The sequence below is a fragment of the Heloderma suspectum genome, chromosome 11 (assembly GCF_057233095.1).
Source record: "Heloderma suspectum isolate Gila_16-S chromosome 11, 16-S_ref, whole genome shotgun sequence".
Taxonomy (NCBI): Eukaryota; Metazoa; Chordata; class Lepidosauria; order Squamata; family Helodermatidae; genus Heloderma; species Heloderma suspectum.
Window position 1 is genome coordinate 19,595,083 of NC_139468.1, and position 20,270 is coordinate 19,615,352.

A 20,270-nucleotide genomic window follows, 5' to 3' on the forward strand; every position below is an offset into this window, starting at 1 on the left:
TATTCCACCAAATATTGAAAAGCTGTGTTCATCCCATCAACCTCATACATCCCATTAAAATGGTAAGTAGTTATTGGTGTTATTCAACTTTTTAAAATTCTTGCACATATTTACATACTGTTACTCCTGAATGACAATGTATGTTATTATCTTACAAATCACATATTTTTAAAAATATAAATGAAAGGTTTTCATGAGATATGTTGTATCCCCATACATTTCATTATTACAATTTATGTATGTGTCTGTATCTCTTATAACGGGTTAGTTTAACCTCCGGTTTGCTAGTAAAACTGAATTACCGTGTCACGAAATGATGCATGTCTAAAAAGTGTGTCACCAACATGAAAAGTTTGGAAAGCTCTGCTCTACAGGTTAGCAATAAGCAGCGTAACAGCAGCACGCGCCCCTAGCGTTCATTCCCCGCATAGGCTAGCAGTATTTGGTTCTCAAGCACAGCCACCTGTAAAGAGACTTTGCTTCCCAGGCACATCAGAGAGAAAGACTCTCCTCATTAGCAAGGAATGCACTGAGAAGGCTGTTATCGGCCTTTTGACCCATCTGCACATGCTCAGAGGCTTACTAGCATGGGAATTGCACCAATAATGAACTTAAGCAAGCATTATGGATCTCTAGGCCCCTCTAACACTATGAATGACTTGGCTACGCTCCTGGGGCCAATACAAGCAGTAGCCTCAGGCAGCAGATGCTAGGATGCAGCAGCAAGGGGTTGGGAGTAGAGAGCTGTGGGCCATGTGGCCTGCTTTGCACCCCCTAAGTTAGCCTGCAGCCTTCAGGGACAGTGGAGGATACTGTCCCCTCATCAGTGTTGAAGACAGGTCCATCTGCCAGTCCAGTACATGGCATGAGAGGGGCGCCATCTTGTCCTTCACTTCAGGCAGCAAAATGTCTCGTGCTGCCACTGCGGACAAGTCATCTAACTGCAAGCTACGTCTTTGACTCTGCTGACCTTTGGCCTCAAGGACTACTGGCCCTCTGAAGCAGCAGCTGTCAAGAGAACTGTGTGCACAGCTTCACACGGCAATACTGAGGTAAACTCCGCCACTGCCTCCCTCGCGCACTCAGACCCAAGGTGAATGTCAGCGGTGAGCCATTCCTTATTCTTCTCTTGCCACTGTGGCAGGGTGACTTTTGTCCCTGCCTCTCATCACCTCCAGGATCTAAAGGAGGTGGCAGCGGCAAGTGAATGCAGCTAGAATACAGGAGTGGAACTGTTCGTAGGCTTGCAACAGCCACCACTTCCGTTGGGTCTGCAGTTTGCAGAAGCGGTGCAGAAAGCAAAAGCATTATTTTGCCCTCCACCATCGGAACGCTCTCAAAGAATATTATATCATGGATTTGCTTTCCCCCAGTTTCAACTGCCTTTCTGGTCCGAGATACAGCATCCTTGCGGTATTCACTTGCCTGGAATAAGTAAAATAACTAGACAAGTTAACACAAAGTAGATTCTTCGATTTGGCCAAGGTGCAACTAGGCAATTTCTATTTGAATCAATGTAAAAGTGCAGAAACCAAACTCCTTGTGGTTAAAGTCTTCCAACCAGCAGGTTTGGAAACAACCAGACACCTGATCACCAGAAGCAAGTAAGAAACGTCTCAAGGTGACCAAGCAGGAAAGTTTTCTATAATGGAACGGTTAAGTTACTTTTCCCCTGCCTTTTTGACCATCAGTGTGCAACTGATTAACACAAGTACATGGTATGCCCTTATGGTAGAGGAACGTAGGGCAAGATAATTTTTCTTTGGCATTAAACTTGTTTAGTGAGTGGGGCAGGGGAGACAAAAAAAATGTTCTATTCAGTGGCCGTGTAGACATGGAACGATAAGCCTGGATTCTGGAAAACCCTGGGAATGGTTGTTTAGCATGTCGTCCAGGCAGGGGATCCTGGTCTGTTGCTCCCAAATAAGCCAGGATTCGTAACCACAAACAAACCCTGGCTTGTGATCCTGCTTGTAAAGGGAACAACAACCCAGGATCCACAATTTGTATGGTCTGGCAGCGGAGCAATGTGGGACAGCAAATGGGCTGTATGTACAACTCATTCACAATAAGCCAGGATTCCCCAAAAGGGGGATAGTGGTGTGGACACAGCAGTAGTCAAAAGTATATTCATGAGGTTTTCTTTTACATTTGAAACACAAACATGTTCTTTATGAGACCAATTTTATCCTCTGCTGCATAGCGGCAGCAAAGGACAAGAGAAGGTGCCAGATTCCCAGTACTAGCGTAAGAGGTGGCTGGAGAAGAGTGCAGGAAGATTGGGGGTGTGTGTGTTGTCTTAAAGGTAGCCTTTCCTTGGAGGCAACCTCTTAACCTTAGAAGTCTTGCTTCTAAGCCAGGCTTGAGTAAACTCCCATGACCACTATAGATACAATGTCAGAAGGGAATGGAGCTTCTTTTCCCACAGGCAGCTCCTGGTTCATCTTCTTGATGGTGCATGACTAAAAAAGACCGGGGAGGGTGGATGAAATGTTAAAGTCTCTTCCCCATGTCTTTGGCAATCCCACTGGGAAAAAGTAGGGAAGATGCTGAACGAGAAAGGCAGATTATCCCAAGTCCGAGGGGCTATGCATCCAAGCATGATCCGCACTGTGGGAACAGTCCAGGCTAAAGTGTACTTAAAATCCCATTGATATCAACAAAATTTATAAACAAAGCAAAGCGCTTAAGCTCCACTGATTTTGAAGGACTTAGGTGTGATTAATTTATTTTATCTAAATGGCTGAAAAACTGCTTTTCAACAGCCATTCCCACAGCACTGCACAATACATGTTAAAAAAACAATGAAGTATTAAATTAGAAATGGGATATTAACGAAGAACAGAACAGCAAAAAGAGATTACCTCCAAAATGCCTGATATAAAAGGTCAACTACAGACCACCACAGAAAGAAAGCTACATAAACCTCCTGAAGTAGTGAGTTCCATAGCTCCAAGACAAGGATAGAAAAAGGTGTGTTACACACGGAAGACAACCAGGTACCTACCGTAGTTTGCATATTTATTTATTATGTTTCTAATCCACCCATTAACCAATGTTCTCCGGGCAGTTTACAAACAGTTAAAAGGTCAAAATGCCATACAAACAGTTAAAAATGTTAAATACAATATAAATAATTAAAAGAATAAAATAAAATACAAAACAAAATAAACAGCACATAAATCTATAGAACAGCCATAAAAGTCTAGAACTAGGTCTCTAAAATGCCTGGGAGAAAAGAAAGGTCTTTGCCTGGCACAGAAAAGATAACAAAGTAGGCACCAGGTGAACCTCTTTGGGAAGGTCATTCCATCAGTGGGGTACCACAACTGAGAGGGCCCTCTCTCTTGTAGCCACCCACCTGGCTTCCTTGGATGGGGGTGGGCACTCGGAGGAGGGCCTCTGAAGATGACCTAAGGGTTTGATCAGGTACATCCAGGAGGAGACATCCTTTAGATACTCTGGTCCCAAGCTATTTAGGGTTTTAAAGGTCAACACCAACACTTGCAAGAGCTCCTTATTGGATTATCTCAAAACTGAAGAGGGTTCACATGGGAAGAGGTCAGTAACACTAAATCACTTTAAAGTGGTTCCTTTTGGATACTCAGAACTGCAGCTGGATCTTCTGGTGATGACTAATTGGATTTTACACCAAATAAGCACTGATGGTGATGTAAGGAGACATTTCCAGTTGTGCTTCGACCCATAAAGCAGCAGTAAAGTGCTAACCCAAGACTGCAAAGGACATCACAGAACTTTTTTAAAGAACTCTAAAAGTACTTTCCCAGATTAACAACAGAGGGAATTAAGCAAAAGCTATAAGACTATGGAATGATTTAGGGACATTGTACAGCTTGTTCTTTTTCATCCTGCACAATAGAACACTGCATTATTAAAATTACAGATGTACCAATATAATTTATGTTGGTTTTTCATTCAAGAACATCTTAACAGATTTCCAATACATTATACAATGCCATTTCTCAAGTAATCATCTTTCCATACTATTACACCATTTTCTTCAGACAATTTTCAGCAGTGGAGATGTTCAAAAAGCATGTACCCATTTTTCAATGAGTAGGTTGTTTCAAACACACCTGGTGTCATGACCCACATCACCCAGGCCTTCCAGTGTGCAGCAGAAGATTCTGATAAGGATGTGGCACTGGCTACTTCCTTGGGAGTAAGACAGTCAATGCCTTAGTCAGGGTACTCCTGGCCAGGACATATGGCCCTGCCATCATCCTCTGGTAGAACCACCATCTCCCCAGCCTCACAGAAGTGTCAGGCTACAAAATCAGGTGAGGGGCCTTCAACAATCCAGTCAGCTCTTCCAGGAGAGGTGGAGCTGACCACACTACAGGGCTTGTCAGCCTACATAAGGCTTCAATTGGTTTTAGCTACCTGCTATGACAACATCCTCCTATTGTCCTAGTACGAGAGAGTTCCAGCCAGAAGGACCCACTTGGGGCTATCCAAGGTCCTAGTTTCTTCCTGCCTTGACCTTGTTACCAACTTCTCCTTTGAGATTCAAGAGACCACAGAATGGGACACCAACACCCTCACACGGCTGTTGGCAGTTGTATGCCAATGGCAAGTTTTTCCCCAAACTCAGGATATTCATTCAAAAAGTTCAGAATTTCATGACAGAATTATACAGGAATAGGAGGCAAAAACGGAAAATATATACGAAAGCCAAACTACAATGCCTATAAACAAAAGCCACTAAGTGACATCAAGCAAAATGACCTGGTGCAGATGTCACGCTACCATTTCTCTTAATGAGACTGGGAGTGCCCTCCAGGTTCAGAACGGAGCATATAAGTTCCCTCAGTGTTAACCATCGTGTATCAGTATGTCTGCGGTAAAACTAACTATGTTTAGCTTTAACTTGCAGCTTGCAGAAAGGGTCTGAAGCTGGTTTGCAAATCCAGGTTAAAAGTAGCCATGGTTAGCATCAACCATAGAGCAGATGTAATGCTATGTTATGGATAACACCGAAAAAGAAAAGGACATGAAGAGCTTGGAAAATGTTATGTCTGAACAGGACCCACAGAAACTGGTGAATGCCAGAAATGAAGTAAGTCACAGTCCAACAATTCAACAGTGGAGACTCAGATAATGGTTGATAGCTCGAATGGAGACGTTAACATGGAACTGACAGTTCCTTGGGACTGCAGACTCTAGCCTCACCCATCAGCTAAAGATCCGAGGGTCACTGGGGGGCTGCACCTCCTGCCTCCCAGGATGAACATCATCGCAGGGGGAGACCAACCTGGTCCTATACATCAGTCTTTGGTAAATTTGCTTTCCTGCCCCTCCTTCCTCCCAATCCCTTTTCCTTTTGTGTCATGTCTTTTAGATTGTAAGCTTGAGGGCAGGGACTGTCTTAATATTCATCTCTGTAAGCCACTCTGGGAGCCTTTTTCAGCTGAAGAGTGGTGTAAAAACACCCCTAAATTAATTAATTAATTAATTAACCAACACACGAAGGGCATACAGAAATGTGCAAGAAGGGGATTAACTTCACCCCAACTTGGTGGGATTTTATAAACTTTATGATACAGCACAAAGAGGTAAATCAGCCACCACAGTCACATGGTCTTTTATGGAAAGATTTATTGAGTTAGCAGAGTATAAACTGATGAAGAACAGACAAGCAACATAATAATATGTAACAAGGATCAAGATCAAGATGTATGGATGTTCTTATTGATATCTCATGTTGTTAAGTAATCTAATGTATTGTTAAATTTGAAAAACCAATAATATATATATATATATATATATATATATATATTTAAAAGAAATGAAATTAAGTTGTCCAGTTTTCTTTAACTGCCTAGCCTGGGCATGCATACTGAATTTTGATTCAAAAATATTTTCATACTGCTTTTCTAGGAAATATATCCAAAACTGTTCACATCATATAAAACAAACAAGAAAACAATACATTTTAAAAGCCACAGCAACTGAAGGCAGTCTTAAAAAAAGTCACATAAAAACCAGAAGTAGTAGGCAACAAATTTTAAGTAGTAGCCACATCACCCGTTAAAAAGCCATGGTGAATACAACATTCCTCACCTTTCACTTAAATCAGGGGTGGGCAGGAAGCAGATCTGGACCTACTTGTAGATGTCTTGGTGATCACCAGTAGACTGGCAAGGATGTCTGACTCCCGATTGTTTAACAATAGCAGCACCAAAATGACCACCTCCACCCCAGTACTGCTGAAATGAAAAAAGCTTGGACTAACCAGGAATGGATTTTTATGTGTAAGTATCTTGAGTTCCCCCCTTCATGGATCACTGCCTTGTTGTGGCGAAGGGGCTGGCATAACTCAGTGAAGCCATAAGCTATACTGTGCAGGGCCACCCAAGATGGACAGGTCATGGCAGAGAGTTCTGACAAAATGTGGTCCACTGGAGAAGGAAATGGCAACCCACTCCAGTATTCTTGCCAAGAAAACCCCATGGAACGTATCACAAGGCTAAAAGATATGATGCCGGAAGATGAGCCCCTCAGGTCGGAAGGTGTCCAATATACTACTGGGGAAGAGCAGAGGGAATTTCCAAGTAGCGCCACAAAGAGTGAAGCGGCTGGGCCAAACCAAAAGGACACTCAGCTGTGGATGTGTCTGGTGGTGAAAAGAAAATCCGATGCTGTAAAGAACAATATTGTTTAGGAACATGGAATGTCAGATCAGTGAATCAAGGTAAGCTGGAGGTGATCAAACATGAGATGGCAAGACTGAACATCGACATCTTGGGAATCAGCGAACTAAAATGTACAGGCATGGGCGAATTTAATTCAGGTGACCATCATATCTACTACTGTGGGCAAGAATCCCTTAGAAGAAATGGAGTAGCATTCATAGTCAACAAAAGGGTTGGAAAAGCAGTACTGGGGTACAATCTCAAAAACGACAGAATGATCTCAGTATGAATCCAAGGCAAACCATTCAACATCACAGTAATTCAAGTCTATGCCCCAACCACTGATGCCGAAGAAGCCGAGGTGGATCGGTTCTATGAAGACCTGCAACACCTTTCTAGAACACACACCAAAAAATGATGTCCTCTTCATCATAGGGGATTGGAATGCTAAAGAAGGAAGTCAAGAAATCACCGGGATAACAGGCAGGCATGGCCTTGGTGTACAAAATGAAGCAAGACAAAGGCTAATAGAGTTTTGCCAAGAGAACATGCTGATCAAAGCAAACACTCTTTTGAAACAGCACAAAAGGCGACTCTACACATGGACATCACCAGATGGTCAATATCGAAATCAGATTGATTATGTCCTTTGCAGCCAAAGATGGAGAAGCTCTATACAGTCAGTCAAAACAAGACCTGGAGCTGACTGTGGCTCAGATCATGAGCTGCTTCTTGCAAAATTTCAGCTTAAATTGAAGAACGTAGAGAAAACCACTAAACCATTCAGGTATGACCTCAATCATATCCCTTATGAATATACAGTGGAGGTGAGGAATAGATTTCAGGGATTAGACCTGATAGACAGAGTGCCTGAGGAACTATGGACGGAGGTCCGTAACTTTCAGGGTGGACACTGAGCCCATAGAATCCCAGAGTAGTTCTGATTCTGAGGAAGAGCAGTCGCTCCTGGGAGAGGAGTGCGCTCCTCTTTCCCAGGGCCAACAGCTGACGGAGATTCCTCCCACCAGCATTCCTAGCTTAGATAGCAGTCCTGGGAGTGACAGAGCACGGGAAGCAGACTTGATGGACGCGCGACACCGACGCAGAGAGTGGCGCCAAATGGAGGGCACAGAAAGGAGGCGTAGTGCCCGGTTGGCGCACAAACAACGGCTGTGCCCAGAGGATCCAAGGGAAAAGGGGAGGGACTCTCCCTAGTCCTTAAGTTCAGGGGTCTGCCAGTAATTCCCTTTCAAACGGGGACCAACTGTTCCAACGTAGGGCATAGGTGCTCTACTGCTCATATCCAGTTGCTAACGGTAGAGTTGTTAAGTTGTAAAAGAGGAATAAAGCTTTGAAAAGAATCCCTTTGTCTGTGTCTGGACTTGGCTACTGGATTAGACTGAGAGAGGCCTCCAAGGAGCCCTTGACAGTAACATTGTTCAGGAGGCAGCAACTAAATTCATCCCAAAGAAAAAGAAATGCGAGAAAGCAAAATGGCTGTCTGATGAGGCTTTACAAGTAGCTGAGGAAACAAGGGAAGCGAAAAGCAAGGGAAAAAGGGGAAGATATAGCCAACTGAATGCAGAGTTCCAGAGAATAGCAAGGAGAGACAAGAAGGCCTTCTTAAATGAACAATGCAAAGAAATTGAGGAAAGCAATAGAATGGGAAAGACTAGAGATCTCTTCAAGAAAATCGGAGATCTCAAGAGAACGTTTTGTGCAAAGACAGGCATGATAAAGGACAAAGAAGGCAGGGACCTAACAGAAGCCGATGAGATTAAGAAGAGGTGGCAAGAATACACAGAAGAACTATACAGGAAAGATCTGAATGTCCCTGATAGCCATGATAGTGCGGTCACTGAACTTGAGCCGGACATCCTCGAGAGTGAAGTCAAGTGGGCCTTAGGAAGCATTACTAACAACAAAGCTGGCGGAGATGACAGTCTTCCAGCTGAGCTATTTAAAATCCTAAAAGATGATGCTGTTAAAGTGCTGCACTCAATATGCCAACAAATGTGGAACACTCAACAGTGGCCACAAGACTGGAAAAGGTCAGTTTACATTCCAATTCCAAAGAAGGGCAATGCCAAAGAGTGTTCAAACTACCGTACAATTGCGCTCATTTCACATGCCAGCAAGGTTATGCTCAAAATCCTACAAGCTAGGCTTCAGCAGTATGTGAACCGAGAACTACCGGAAGTACAAGCTGGGTTTCGAAGAGGCAGAGGAACTAGAGATCAAATCGCCAACGTTCGCTGCATCATGGAGAAAGGAAGATAATTCCAGAAAGACGTCTCTTTCTGCTTCATTGACTACGCTAAAGCCTTTGATTGTGTGGATCACAACAAACTCTGGCAAATTCTGAAAGAGATGGGGGTACCAGACCACCTTACCTGTCTCCTGAGAAACCTGTACGAGGGTCAAGAAGTAACAGTAAGAACCGGACATGGAACAACCGATTGGTTCAAAATTGGGAAAGGAGTACGACAAGGCTGCATATTGTCGCCCTGCTTATTTAACTTATATGCAGAGCACATCATGAGAAACGCTGGGTTGGATGAATCACAGGTCGGAATTAAGATTGCTGGGAGAATTATCAACAACCTCAGATATGCAGACGATACCACCCTCATGGCAGAAAGCGAAGAGGATCTAAAGAGCCTCTTGTTGAGGGTGAAAGAGGAGAGTGCAAAAGCTGGTTTGAAACTCAACATTAAAAAACGAAGATCATGGCATATGGCCCCATCACTTCCTGGCATATGGAAAGGGAAGAAATGGAAGCAGTGACAGATTTTATTTTCTTGGGCTCCAAGATCACCGCAGACGGTGACTGTAGCCATGAAATTAAAAGACGCTTGCTCTTTGGGAGGAAAGCTATGGCAAACCTAGACAGCATAGTAAGAAGCAGAGACATCTCCTTGCTGACAAAGTCCGTATCATCAAAGCTATGGTTTTCCCAGTAGTAATGTATGGCTGTGAGAGCTGGACTATAAGGAAGGCTGAGCGCCGAAGAATTGATGCTTTCCAACTGTGGTGCTGGAGAAGACTCTGATGAGTCCTCTGGACTGCAAGGAGGTCAAACCAGTCAATCCTAAAGGAAATCAACCCTGAGTGCCCATTGGAAGGACAGATACTGAAGCTGAAGCTCAAATATTTTGGCCACCTAATGCGAAGAGAAAACTCTCTGGAAAAGACCCTGATGCTGGGAAAGACTGAAGGCAAAAGGAGAAGGGGACGGCAGAGGATGAGATGGCTAGATAGCATCACCGATGCAATGAATATGGACTTGAGCACGCTCCGGGAGACAGCGCAGGACAGGAAGGCCTGGGGTGCTATGGTCCATGGGGTCACAAAGAGTCGGACACGACTGAACGACTGAACAACAACAACATCTTGAGTTCCATTCAATTCTGGTATTCAGAACAAATTCCTGGGCTCAGAATTCTTTAATTCTAAGTGTGTGTCTTCTGCATCAGGTTCTGGTTTGTCGATCTCGGGGTTCTAGTACCCCCCTCAAAGTAGATTCCACATGCCTAAAGTCTGCCCACCCCCGACTTCAATGATAACAGAATTGATGCCCACCAAATCTTCCTGGGAAGAACATTCCATAACTGGGGTTCTTAAAGCCTAATGTATTGTAGGACGAAGAACCCACTGTAAATTGGGAAGGGTTACAGCTCAGTGGTAGAGCCCCTGCTTTGCATGCAGAAGGTGTCAGGTTCGATCCCTGGCATCTCCAGGTAGGGCAGGAAAATTCCTGCCTGCAAGCCGCTGCCAGTCAGCGTTGACAGTACCGGGCATAGATGGACCAGTATCTGACTCAGTATAAGGCAACTTCCTACGTTAGATCCTTCCATAAAAACTCCTTCTCTGTCCTGCTCTTCCAATCTTTTCCTCAATCTCCGTCTAGTCCACCTCTCTTCATCTGGAGACAACAATGACATAGCTTCTACAGTTGCCACTGATTTAGCTAGAAGGGCCTGGGAGGCATTGGGCCAGGCAGCTGAGTGCTAAAGCCCTTTGGATAATAGAATTCTAAAGTCCATGAGCAATTTCCAGTCAAATTAAGCCGTGTCTGCCGTACCTGGCCACTTCAGGTTTTGAGTGACACCTTGTTGGCAAGGACTGAGTCAAGGCTTCTGGAGCCGTTTGATGAAAAGCTACAGAAGACACCTGTCGCTTATGGAGGTGATGGACTTGAGTTGGCAAAAGTCTGAATCATCAGACATTCTCAATGTACAGCTGTTGACATATCCTGCGTACAGGGCAATAGGAAGGGTGAAGGTGCACGTCCGTAACCATCGGTGGAAACCAGAAACCCGGTTAGTGCAAATACAGTAATTTCATAACCACCCTCTAATGAGCCCTGTAATCAATTTTACGTATTGTATTGTTTATTTTGGTTTGCACTATTTTCACACAAACAGGGAAGGGATATAGCTCAGTGGAAGAGCACCTGCTTTGCATACAAAAGGTCCCAGGTTCAAGCCCTGGCATCTCCAGGTGGCGGGAAAGACCCCCGTCTGAAACCCTGGAAAGTTGTTGCCAGTCAGGATAGGCAATACTGAGCTGGATGGAACAATGGTATGAGTCAGGATTCCTATAAGCCTAATTAAACACCCTTTTATTTTCACCACATCGGCCGGGTGCAGATACAACAATCCCAGTCTGGTAAACTATGATGTCAGCTTGGGAACAAGCCATGTACCCACCTGCACCCTTCCTTGCACTGCCTGCTCCCTTACATATATACCTTCCACAAAGCCATCTTAGGTGGAATCCCATGCATGTTTAGACAGAAAAAAAGTCCTACAACTCCCAGCATTCCCTCTGCAGCATGGGGCATGCTGGGAGTTGTAGGCCTTTTCTCTCTCTAGACATGCATAGGATTGCAGCCTTAGTTTCTTAAACCAGTTTCCCAGTTCAGATGGTGCAGGAAACTGTGGTTTAAGAAACAAAGGTAGCATTACAAAAGCTAGATGCATGGAGGAAGAGGGAAGGCAAGGAGGCAGCTCGAGGCCACATGACTCGTACCCAGGTCAACAAACCATGGTTTATCAGACCAGGATCATTCCATTTAAGCCAGTCCATTGAGACATCACAGCTTTTCAGCAGCTGGCAAAATCCTTGCCATAAAATATCTTCCAACAGGCAAATACAGATTCAGACTGAGGTGCTGGAATATGTACAAAATGTTTCAGCCAGAATAATGATATAGCTTCTTCATCTGTGGAACTTCCAGAGTCTACTTCCTTGCTGCACCTGCCTTGCCCCCTTAACAAGGAAAAACTCTATCCTGCCATTTTGGCATCAGGATTGCTGATGGTCTAACACAAACTGAAAGCAACTGCAGGGGTGAGGTAGAAAACACAGCAATTGCTCATGGCTGCTATGTAGTGCAGGACAGCAATACTGTCCTTAAGGATTCCAAGTCCTACACACATTTGGGAGGTAAAAGCAAACTCCAGTTAAGACCAATAGCCATGAGGAGTCCCAAGCAACTGATGAATGACAGGGCTGGGAACTCCAGCCTTCTTAAGTTCCGTTGCAACATTACCATTTGACATCATTCCTTCAGAAGGTAGCAGTATGATGTTACCGCTTTCCCCAGGAATTAATACTCCCAAATCACCAAAGATCGGCCTTCCATGCTATTTTACTGAAAGGGACACCTGGTACCTTTGCAAAAATCCCAACTGTCTTCCCAGATCACTGGAAGCCCTCCACTCCAATGCAGAAACAGCTAGATTGATCTTCATAGCTCAGGGTGGTGAAAGCAGAAATTCCAAGTCTACTGCACAAAACTGAGGCCACCCTGCAGCTCTGCTTGCTTCGCCTCTTTCTTAGACTTCTTAGGAGAATGTGGAAAGTGTGGGAAACTTTGGTTCAGGCCTTACACAGGCTTTTTCTCCCACAATAGGGAGACATTTTTCTCCCTCTCTCATAATACTACAACCCAAAGGGCTCATCCCATGAAGCTGATTGGTGGGAGATTCCGGACAAATAAAAGGAATGCCGTCTTCACGCAGCACATGGTTAAACTATAGAATTCACTGCCACAAGATGTAGCAACAGCCACCACAGTGGATGGCTTTAAACGGGAATTAGACAAATTCCTGGAGGAGAAGGCTATCAGTGGCTACTAGTCCTGATGGTTCTATGCTCCCTCCAGTATCACAGGCAGTATCCCTATGTCCAACAGTTGCTGGGGAACATGGGTGGGAGAGTGCACTCATGTCCTGCTTGTGGGTTCCCATGGGCAGCTGGTTGGCCACTGTATGAACAGAATGCTGGACTAGATGGACCCTTGGTCTGATCCAGCATGGCTCTTCCTATGTTCTTATCCATGGGCAAAACCCCCAACATGAATGAGCACATTTTGATAAAAAGAACATCTTGCGTGGAAGAATCCAATATAGGGGAAATGTAAAAGTGGCTCTCGGCAGATGTGAAACCAAGGAAATTGCTTTCAAGAGCACCATGTAAGACAGCAGAGGCCAGGAGAAGCAGATCCATATACTATGAAAAGGAAAGGGTGGGCACCTGTGTTCTGCTAGGTTAATGCTGAAGAAAGTTGGGGACTGTAATAAAAAGGGGTAATTCCATGATTGTAAGAATCCGCATTTGCTCTGATCATTCAGCTTCTGAAAGCCATGGTCTGCCTTATTCGCAAGTACTTCTGCATTAGCTATCCAAGGGTGCAGTCCTATGCATGTTTAGACATAGCAAAGGCCTACAACTCCCAGCAAAGCTGGCTGGGGAATGCTGGGAGTTGTTGGCCTTTTCTCTGTCTAAACATGCACAGGATTGCGCCCTAACCCATGGGCTCAGAATAAAGGTTAAACGTTTAAACCCTGAGACTTCAGGACTTCCAGAAAATCAAGTCTCTATGGCATGAGATAATTTACTGCATTGGAATAAACAAAGTCCAAGGAAACAATAGCAATTAAAAAGATCACATTATTGGAAGAGAACTGTAGCAACAAGAGACCTTAAGTTATTGTCAATTACAGTTTGGGCTGGAATAGAATGTGTTAGCGCTACAATTATTTTACACTTTGTAATCCTGATTTTGGGCTGCATGGTTCCTTAACCAGGATGCAGATCATGAATCACATTGGTGCCAAGAAAGTATATGAAACACAACCTGTCTCTCATCTCCCTCAAACCTTCCATTACCGGCCTGTTTCGGTGCTGGTAACAAACTGGCATTAAAACAACCTGGTGGACCTGCAATATTTTATTATATGTTATTCACATTCAGAGAAAATTTTCAGGCAAAGAGTGCTACATAATGTAGCCCACAGATTATTTAGATCTGAATACCATAGTGGTGAAAGAAACGCTAGTGTGGGGTGTGGGTTTTTTTTTTTTTTTAATGAATGTCACAAGTAGCAGTAGCCGAGTAATGTAGACGTCAGTAGAGCTGCATAGCAGCAGAAAAGAGAAATACTCCAGAGCTGCTTCCTTACACCACACATTTTTGCAGAATCGTTATTTGAAAGGCAGAACCGTGATAAGGCCATTTCTACATAAGGTGATTTGTCAACAGGCCCTGAAGCTGTTTTAGATATAGAGACTATATTCGGCACAAAAATTACTTCTGGCTTGAATGTCAGAAAGGTTAGCATGTCTAGCATCTTCTCCCATTCCTCCATATTTTTATTGGTATAACTGTGTAAGCTGATAAACTCGGGAGAGGGGAGCTTTTTGTGAGCTGGGTTTCTCTCCCCCCTCCCCTTTTTATTTATTTTAAGCAGAGGAATATTTATATTCCTTTCAATGGCACTCAGTAAACAATAACAGCACTCATCAACAGACAGAAAAGGAAGCAGTTAAGCAGGCTTTTGCAACCAAACCTCCCTTCTCATTACAAGATGTGGCAAGGCAATTTTTACATTTATACTGTCAACATTATGCCATTCCCTAATTTAAAAAGAAAAAAAAAACGCACCAGCTTTCAGGTGAGCCCTAATGTCACAGCAAGACATTAGCCTGGATTTTCTGGCAGCAATCTCGCACCCCCATCAGTGGATAATGGGCCTACAGTCATTATTGCAAACCCCAAAGGACTGAGGACATTGTGCTGGTGTTTCATCCTATGAACTATGCAGCCCAGTCTAAACACACCTCCCGCTCTCCCCAGGGATGACTAACCACCAGCCTTACATACTTCAAAAAGCTACCTACACACTTCAGGAAAGCTACAAACCCCTACACCTCCACCTATAACTAAACACCCCCATTAGGAGGAGCTTACCCAGCACGCTCTCCAGATCTTGATTAATAAATTACCTTTCCCCTACCGAAAAGGAGGTATCCTCACCTTTGGGAAGGGGCGGTGGGAGAGAAAGATCCCCCCATCATCGGGCCAGCCCCCATCACATCAACCAACCACCCCTCCCCAAGCTAGGACTGCTAACTTTTCAACCAGGCCTTTATTCACAGCAGTTTGACCTGCAGCATTCGGAGGGTGGTCATATTTAGTGCCATGCTTCGGAAAGCTTCCTCTGCCGAATTCTGCAGATCCAAGTTCTCGTATGAACGCAACCAGAGAGGCCAGGCTGTGCGTGTAATTGTGGGGTGGGTGGGTGGGTGGGTGGACTTGGAAACCCTGCTGCCTAACTTCTCACCCACCCACAGATGTCTACACACATTGTCAAGGCCCCCTTGCAGGACCATCATGAATTCCCCACCCCGGCTGAGTCAGATGCTCCTTCCCTACACCATCCTCTCAGAATTCCTTCATCCAGCCAGGAGTCATTAAACCCTCCGCCACTCCCGTCACTCTTCACCTCCCCGGGATAAAGCCTCAAACACGCAGACACGCTCCCTTGGATAGACAGATCCACCATCTGATAGACAGAAAGACAGACAGATAGGAGATACACAACATGTAAATGTATTAAGCCACGAACCCCTCAGGTTATGCACTTGCCAAAAATGTTCTTTCTAAAGAACATCTTTGCACGCAGACATGGCACTGTATAAATATTTGATACGTGTATGTGATGCCCCATCACAACCCTAAATAATACCTCCTGCAGTTTACTACTGATTGCTATGTTAGCACTAACCAGACCAAAGTAACAACAGTAACAACAGTAACAACAGTAACAACAGTAACAACAGTAACAACAGTAACAACAGTAACAACAGTAACAACAGTAACAACAACGACGTGTTTATTTTAAATTGCTCCAGCCAGCCTTTTAAGAAATAAAATATAAAACCCACCCCCAGACCTCCCCTCCAGCCTTCAGTTGCCCCTGCCTCTTGGGCAGGGATGCAAAACAGCCGCTCCCATTTATCATCCTCATCATCGTGAGGAAGACTGCGCTCCCTCCCTCCCCCCCCCTCCTCTCCGCGGCCTCCGGCCCTGGCCCCGGCCGGCCGGCCCGCCTCCTCACCGTGAACGGGGTGTCCTCGACGCTGCCCACCGAGTAGCAATTGTCGCCCGGGTTGACGGCCCCGGTGAGCACCTGGTGCAAATGCATCGCCACGGCCTCCAGCCGCCGCCCGCCCGCCCGCCCGGCAGGGGCTTCCCTTTGGCTTCTCCGCCAGGCAGCAGCAGGGATGCGACGAGACCCGGATGGCTGCCTGCCTGCCTGCCTGCCTCCCGCGCCGGGCCGAGGGGTCGGCGAAACCAGGCGGGGAGGGGAGGGGAGGGGAGCCGCTGCGCTGCGCTGCGCTGCGCTGCGCTCTCGGCTCCGGGCGGGCGCGCGCGCTCGCTCCCGCGCGCGCTCCCGCTCCCGCCGCCGCAGCAGCAATCGGAGGGCAGGGAGCGCAAGAAGCATGCGCGAGGGAAAGCCTCCCCCGGGAGCGCGCAGAAGAGGGAGGGAGGGAGGGAGGCGAGCCAGTTGGGCGCGCGCGCGCGCTCGGGCGCCTCCCAGGGAGCGCCCCGGTGCGCCTTGAAGAGGACGGAGCCGCGCGGCGCCAAAGAAGGCAGCGGCCCGGAGGAGTTCGCTCTCTGGGCGGCACCAGTCTTGGGACCTGGTGGCTGTGTCCGGCGCGCCAGAAATAACGCTGCGATCCTATGCATGCGTGGGCAGAAAAAGCCCAGCAAGCCCCGGTATTCCCCAGGCCAGGGGCGGGGGGAGGAGGCAACTTGCAGCAATCCCCAGGTGCGGGGGGGGGAAAAGCCGGACAACACCCAGCATTCCCCAGTCAGAAAAAGCAGGCAGAGAACTCCCAGCATTCCCCAATCAGAAAAAACAAAACAAAGCAGCAAGACAACTCCCAGCAATCCCCAGGTGGAAAAAAGCCTGACAACTCCCAGCATTCCCCAGTCAGAAAAAAAACCCAGCAAGACAACTCCCAGCAATCCCCAGGTGGTGGGGGAGCCAGACAACTCCCAGCATGCCCCAGCTGGAAAAAAGCCCGACAAGTCCCATCATGCTGGGATTTGTAGGGCTCCCCCCCCCCCGTCTAAATATGCATAGCCGGGCACCCTAAATTTATGATTTATTCATTATGTTCATATTTAAAAGCCATCAAGGTGGTATTTGCCTAGCAGTTTAAAACAAACCATAACACAATATTTTTTAAAAATCCAAGAATGTTAAAAACATTAAAAGATGTAGCTCCCGAAGCTAGAATGAGGTGGTCAGAAAGGCCTGACAGTGCAAGAGGGGGACATAACTCCCACCCACCCTTGTTCTCAGTGTTCCCCCAACATAACTGCTGCCGCTCCCCACAAATAGAAAACTAGCACTGTGATTATAATAAATAATCCTTAATATTTGAGTCACGCTTTCAAGTGCTCAAAGTGATGTAGTTTAGAGGTGGGCAATCTGTGGTCCTCCCAATGGCATTGGACTCCAGCTCCCATCGGCCCCAGCCAGCATGGCCAATGCTCAGAGATAATGGGATTCATAGTCCAGCAACATCTGGAGGGCTACAGGTTCCACGCTGCTGATCTGGGATGTAATCCTTACAACAATTCTTGTAAGGTAAGTTGGTATGGTTACCTTGCATATTGCAGAGGCTGAGAAATGCCCGACTCACTTATCCAGTGAGTTCATGGCACAGGTAAGTTTCAAACCAGGGGTATTTGGACCAGTGATCAAGACCCAACCAGGGGTCCGGTTCATGATGGCTCGGAACAGGGGCCTTTAGTATTGTAGTGCCCACTCTCTGGAACTCCAGATTACTACAAACTTTAGACAGGCGCTAACCCATCTGGGTTTTCAGCACTTAATGAAAGCATACTTTTCCCCAACAAACATTCCCAGCCAGGAAATCAATCTTGTCTTCCGTATGGAGTAATATTATGCAATATGTAATTACGATTTTATACTGTATTTTTGTTCATTGCTTAGAAATTTATTTTAACCTAAACAACTAATAGATATCGTTAAATAAATAAGTAAATAAACTGGTGGGTCATCAGAATGGACCCCAGAGTACCACTGCAGACTAGTATGGTGAAGATAAATATTTCATGGCCTTCTGGCACATCTGATCTCTGAGCCGTGCCCTGCTTTTTAAAATTATTGGTTTGCTGGTTGTTTTCTGGTTGTTTTATTTTTAGAACCTTGTTATTGTTTTTAAATAGTTATGTGACTGTAAGACAGACTTGTAATTAACTATTCTACGAGGAATTCCTTGCAGGCAAGTGCGTAGGCTGGTGGAGGAGACATGGACTGTTCCAGCCCTTCCCCACCATCCACCTGGTTTCTATGCTGGCCATGGAGGAAGTGAAGCACCTTTCTCCTTGGCTAGCACAAAAAGGGACAGATATATTTCCGGATTTTTTTTTTACGTGATTACGGGTGCAGGCCTATGCATGTTGAGACAGAAGAAAACATGCCCCGAAAAAAACATGCATGGATAAACATGCGTAGGATTGTGCCCTAAGTGACTACTAGTAAAACAATTTTCACGCCAATAACTCTTCTGGCCTTATATATGCTGTGTCCATTAAGTGAAATTGCCCATTACATGCAAAACCTGCCCACTTCAGGATCTGAAAACCACTTTTTGTTCAGTAATTGGTCAACATTTTGGTCAATTTCATAACAGGAGACCATGTCTCTCCATTTAAGTAGGGATGTATGAAAGTCACTTACCTGTTCGCGGATTATGTTGATGGTGGGGGGGAGGCGTTCCGTCCCTTCCCCCGGAATCCTGGCCGGCCGGCTCTGCTCTGCAGGAATTCTGCGGAGCCGCCAGCCAGCTCCGCCAGCAGCCGGACATATGGCCGCTGGCTAGCAGGGATGCAAATGGCGGCGGCCGTAGCTGCCGTCGTTTGCATCCCTGCAGTCAGCCGTGATAGGCTACGTAAATGTTTACATAGCCTATCATGTCGGACTTAAAAACAAAAAAAACAAAGCGCGTACGCAAATGGCGGCGGCCATGGCCACCGCCATTTGTGTACGTGCAGTTTTTGTTTTTTTTTTAAGTCAGATGTGATAGGCTACGTAAAGATTTACGTAGCCTATCACGTTTTTTTTTTTTAAAAAAACCTAGCCGTGATAGGCTACGTAAATCTTTACGTAGCCTATCACGTCTTTTTTTTTTTTTTAACTGGAAATGGCGGTGGTGGCAGCCGGTCGGAAGACCGGATGTCGCCGCCGGAGCCGCCACCAGAGCCGCTGCTGCCTGGAAGGTCCGCCCCAGGTAAGTCTCGTCCCGGGGGGGGGCAGGGGGGCAGGCCGTTCCACCACCGATTTCAGGGGGCTGAATGCACTGGCATTCGGCCTCCCCGAGATCCGTGGCGGAATTCTCTGACATCCCTACATTTAAGGGCATTCCCAGAAATTGCAACAAGTGGATGGTGTGCATTCGTCTAAGGTGAATAACCTAATTTCATGAAATTTGGCGGCATGGAAGGGAATCATAGAATCATAGAATAGTAGGGTTGGAAGGGGCTTACAAGGCCATTGAGTCCAACCCCGTGCTCAATGCAGGAATCCAAGTCAGAGCATCCCTGACAGATGGCTGTCCCGCCTCGTCTTGGATGCCTCCAGTGTGGGAGAGCCCACCACCTCCCTAGGTAATTGGTTCCATTGTCGTATTGCTCTAATAGTCAGGAAGTTTTTTCTGATGTTCAGCCGGAATCTGGCTTCCTGTCACTTGAGCCCATTATTCCGTGTCCTGCACTCTGGGATGATTGAGAAGAGATCCTGGCCTTCCTCTCTGTGACAACCTTTCAGGTACTTGAACAGCGCTATCATATCTCCCCTCAGTCTTCTCTTCTCAAGGCTAAACATGCCAAGTTCTTTCAGTCTCTCTTCATAGGGCTTTGTTTCCAGTCCCCTGATCATCTTTGTTGCCCTCCTCTGAACCCTCTCCAGCTTGTCTGCATCCTTCTTAAAATGTGGTGCCCAGAACTGGACACAGTACTCCAGATGAGGCCTAACCAGTGCTGAGTAGAGGGGAACTAGTACTTCCTGGGATTTGGAAGCTATGCTTCTATGAATGCAGCCCAAAATAGCCTTTGCCTTTTTTGCAGCTGCATCACATTGTTGGCTCATATTCAGCTTGTGATCGACAACAATTCCAAGATCCTTCTCGCTTATAGTATTGTTGAGCCAGGTATCCCCCATCTTGTCACTGTGCATTTGGTTTCTTCTTCCTAGGTGCAGAACTTGGCATTTATCCCTATTCAAT

General features: G+C 45.9%; 1 protein-coding gene across 5 annotated transcripts in view; it reads right to left on the reverse strand.

Moving 5' to 3' along the window:
- Window positions 1–16,478, reverse strand: part of DMXL2 (Dmx like 2) — a 123,924-nt gene extending 107,446 nt beyond the window's left edge. For all 5 annotated transcript variants that reach the window (XR_014785352.1, XM_084817103.1, XM_084817102.1 and 2 more), the window contains exon 1: window positions 16,067–16,478. Coding sequence is in view for 4 of the 5 variants with exons in the window: in XM_084817103.1 (XP_084673229.1) it covers window positions 16,067–16,453 (387 nt within the window). In the remaining variant the exon portion in view is untranslated. The remainder of the gene's footprint in view (window positions 1–16,066) is intronic.
- Between the last annotated feature and the right edge of the window lie 3,792 nt (window positions 16,479–20,270).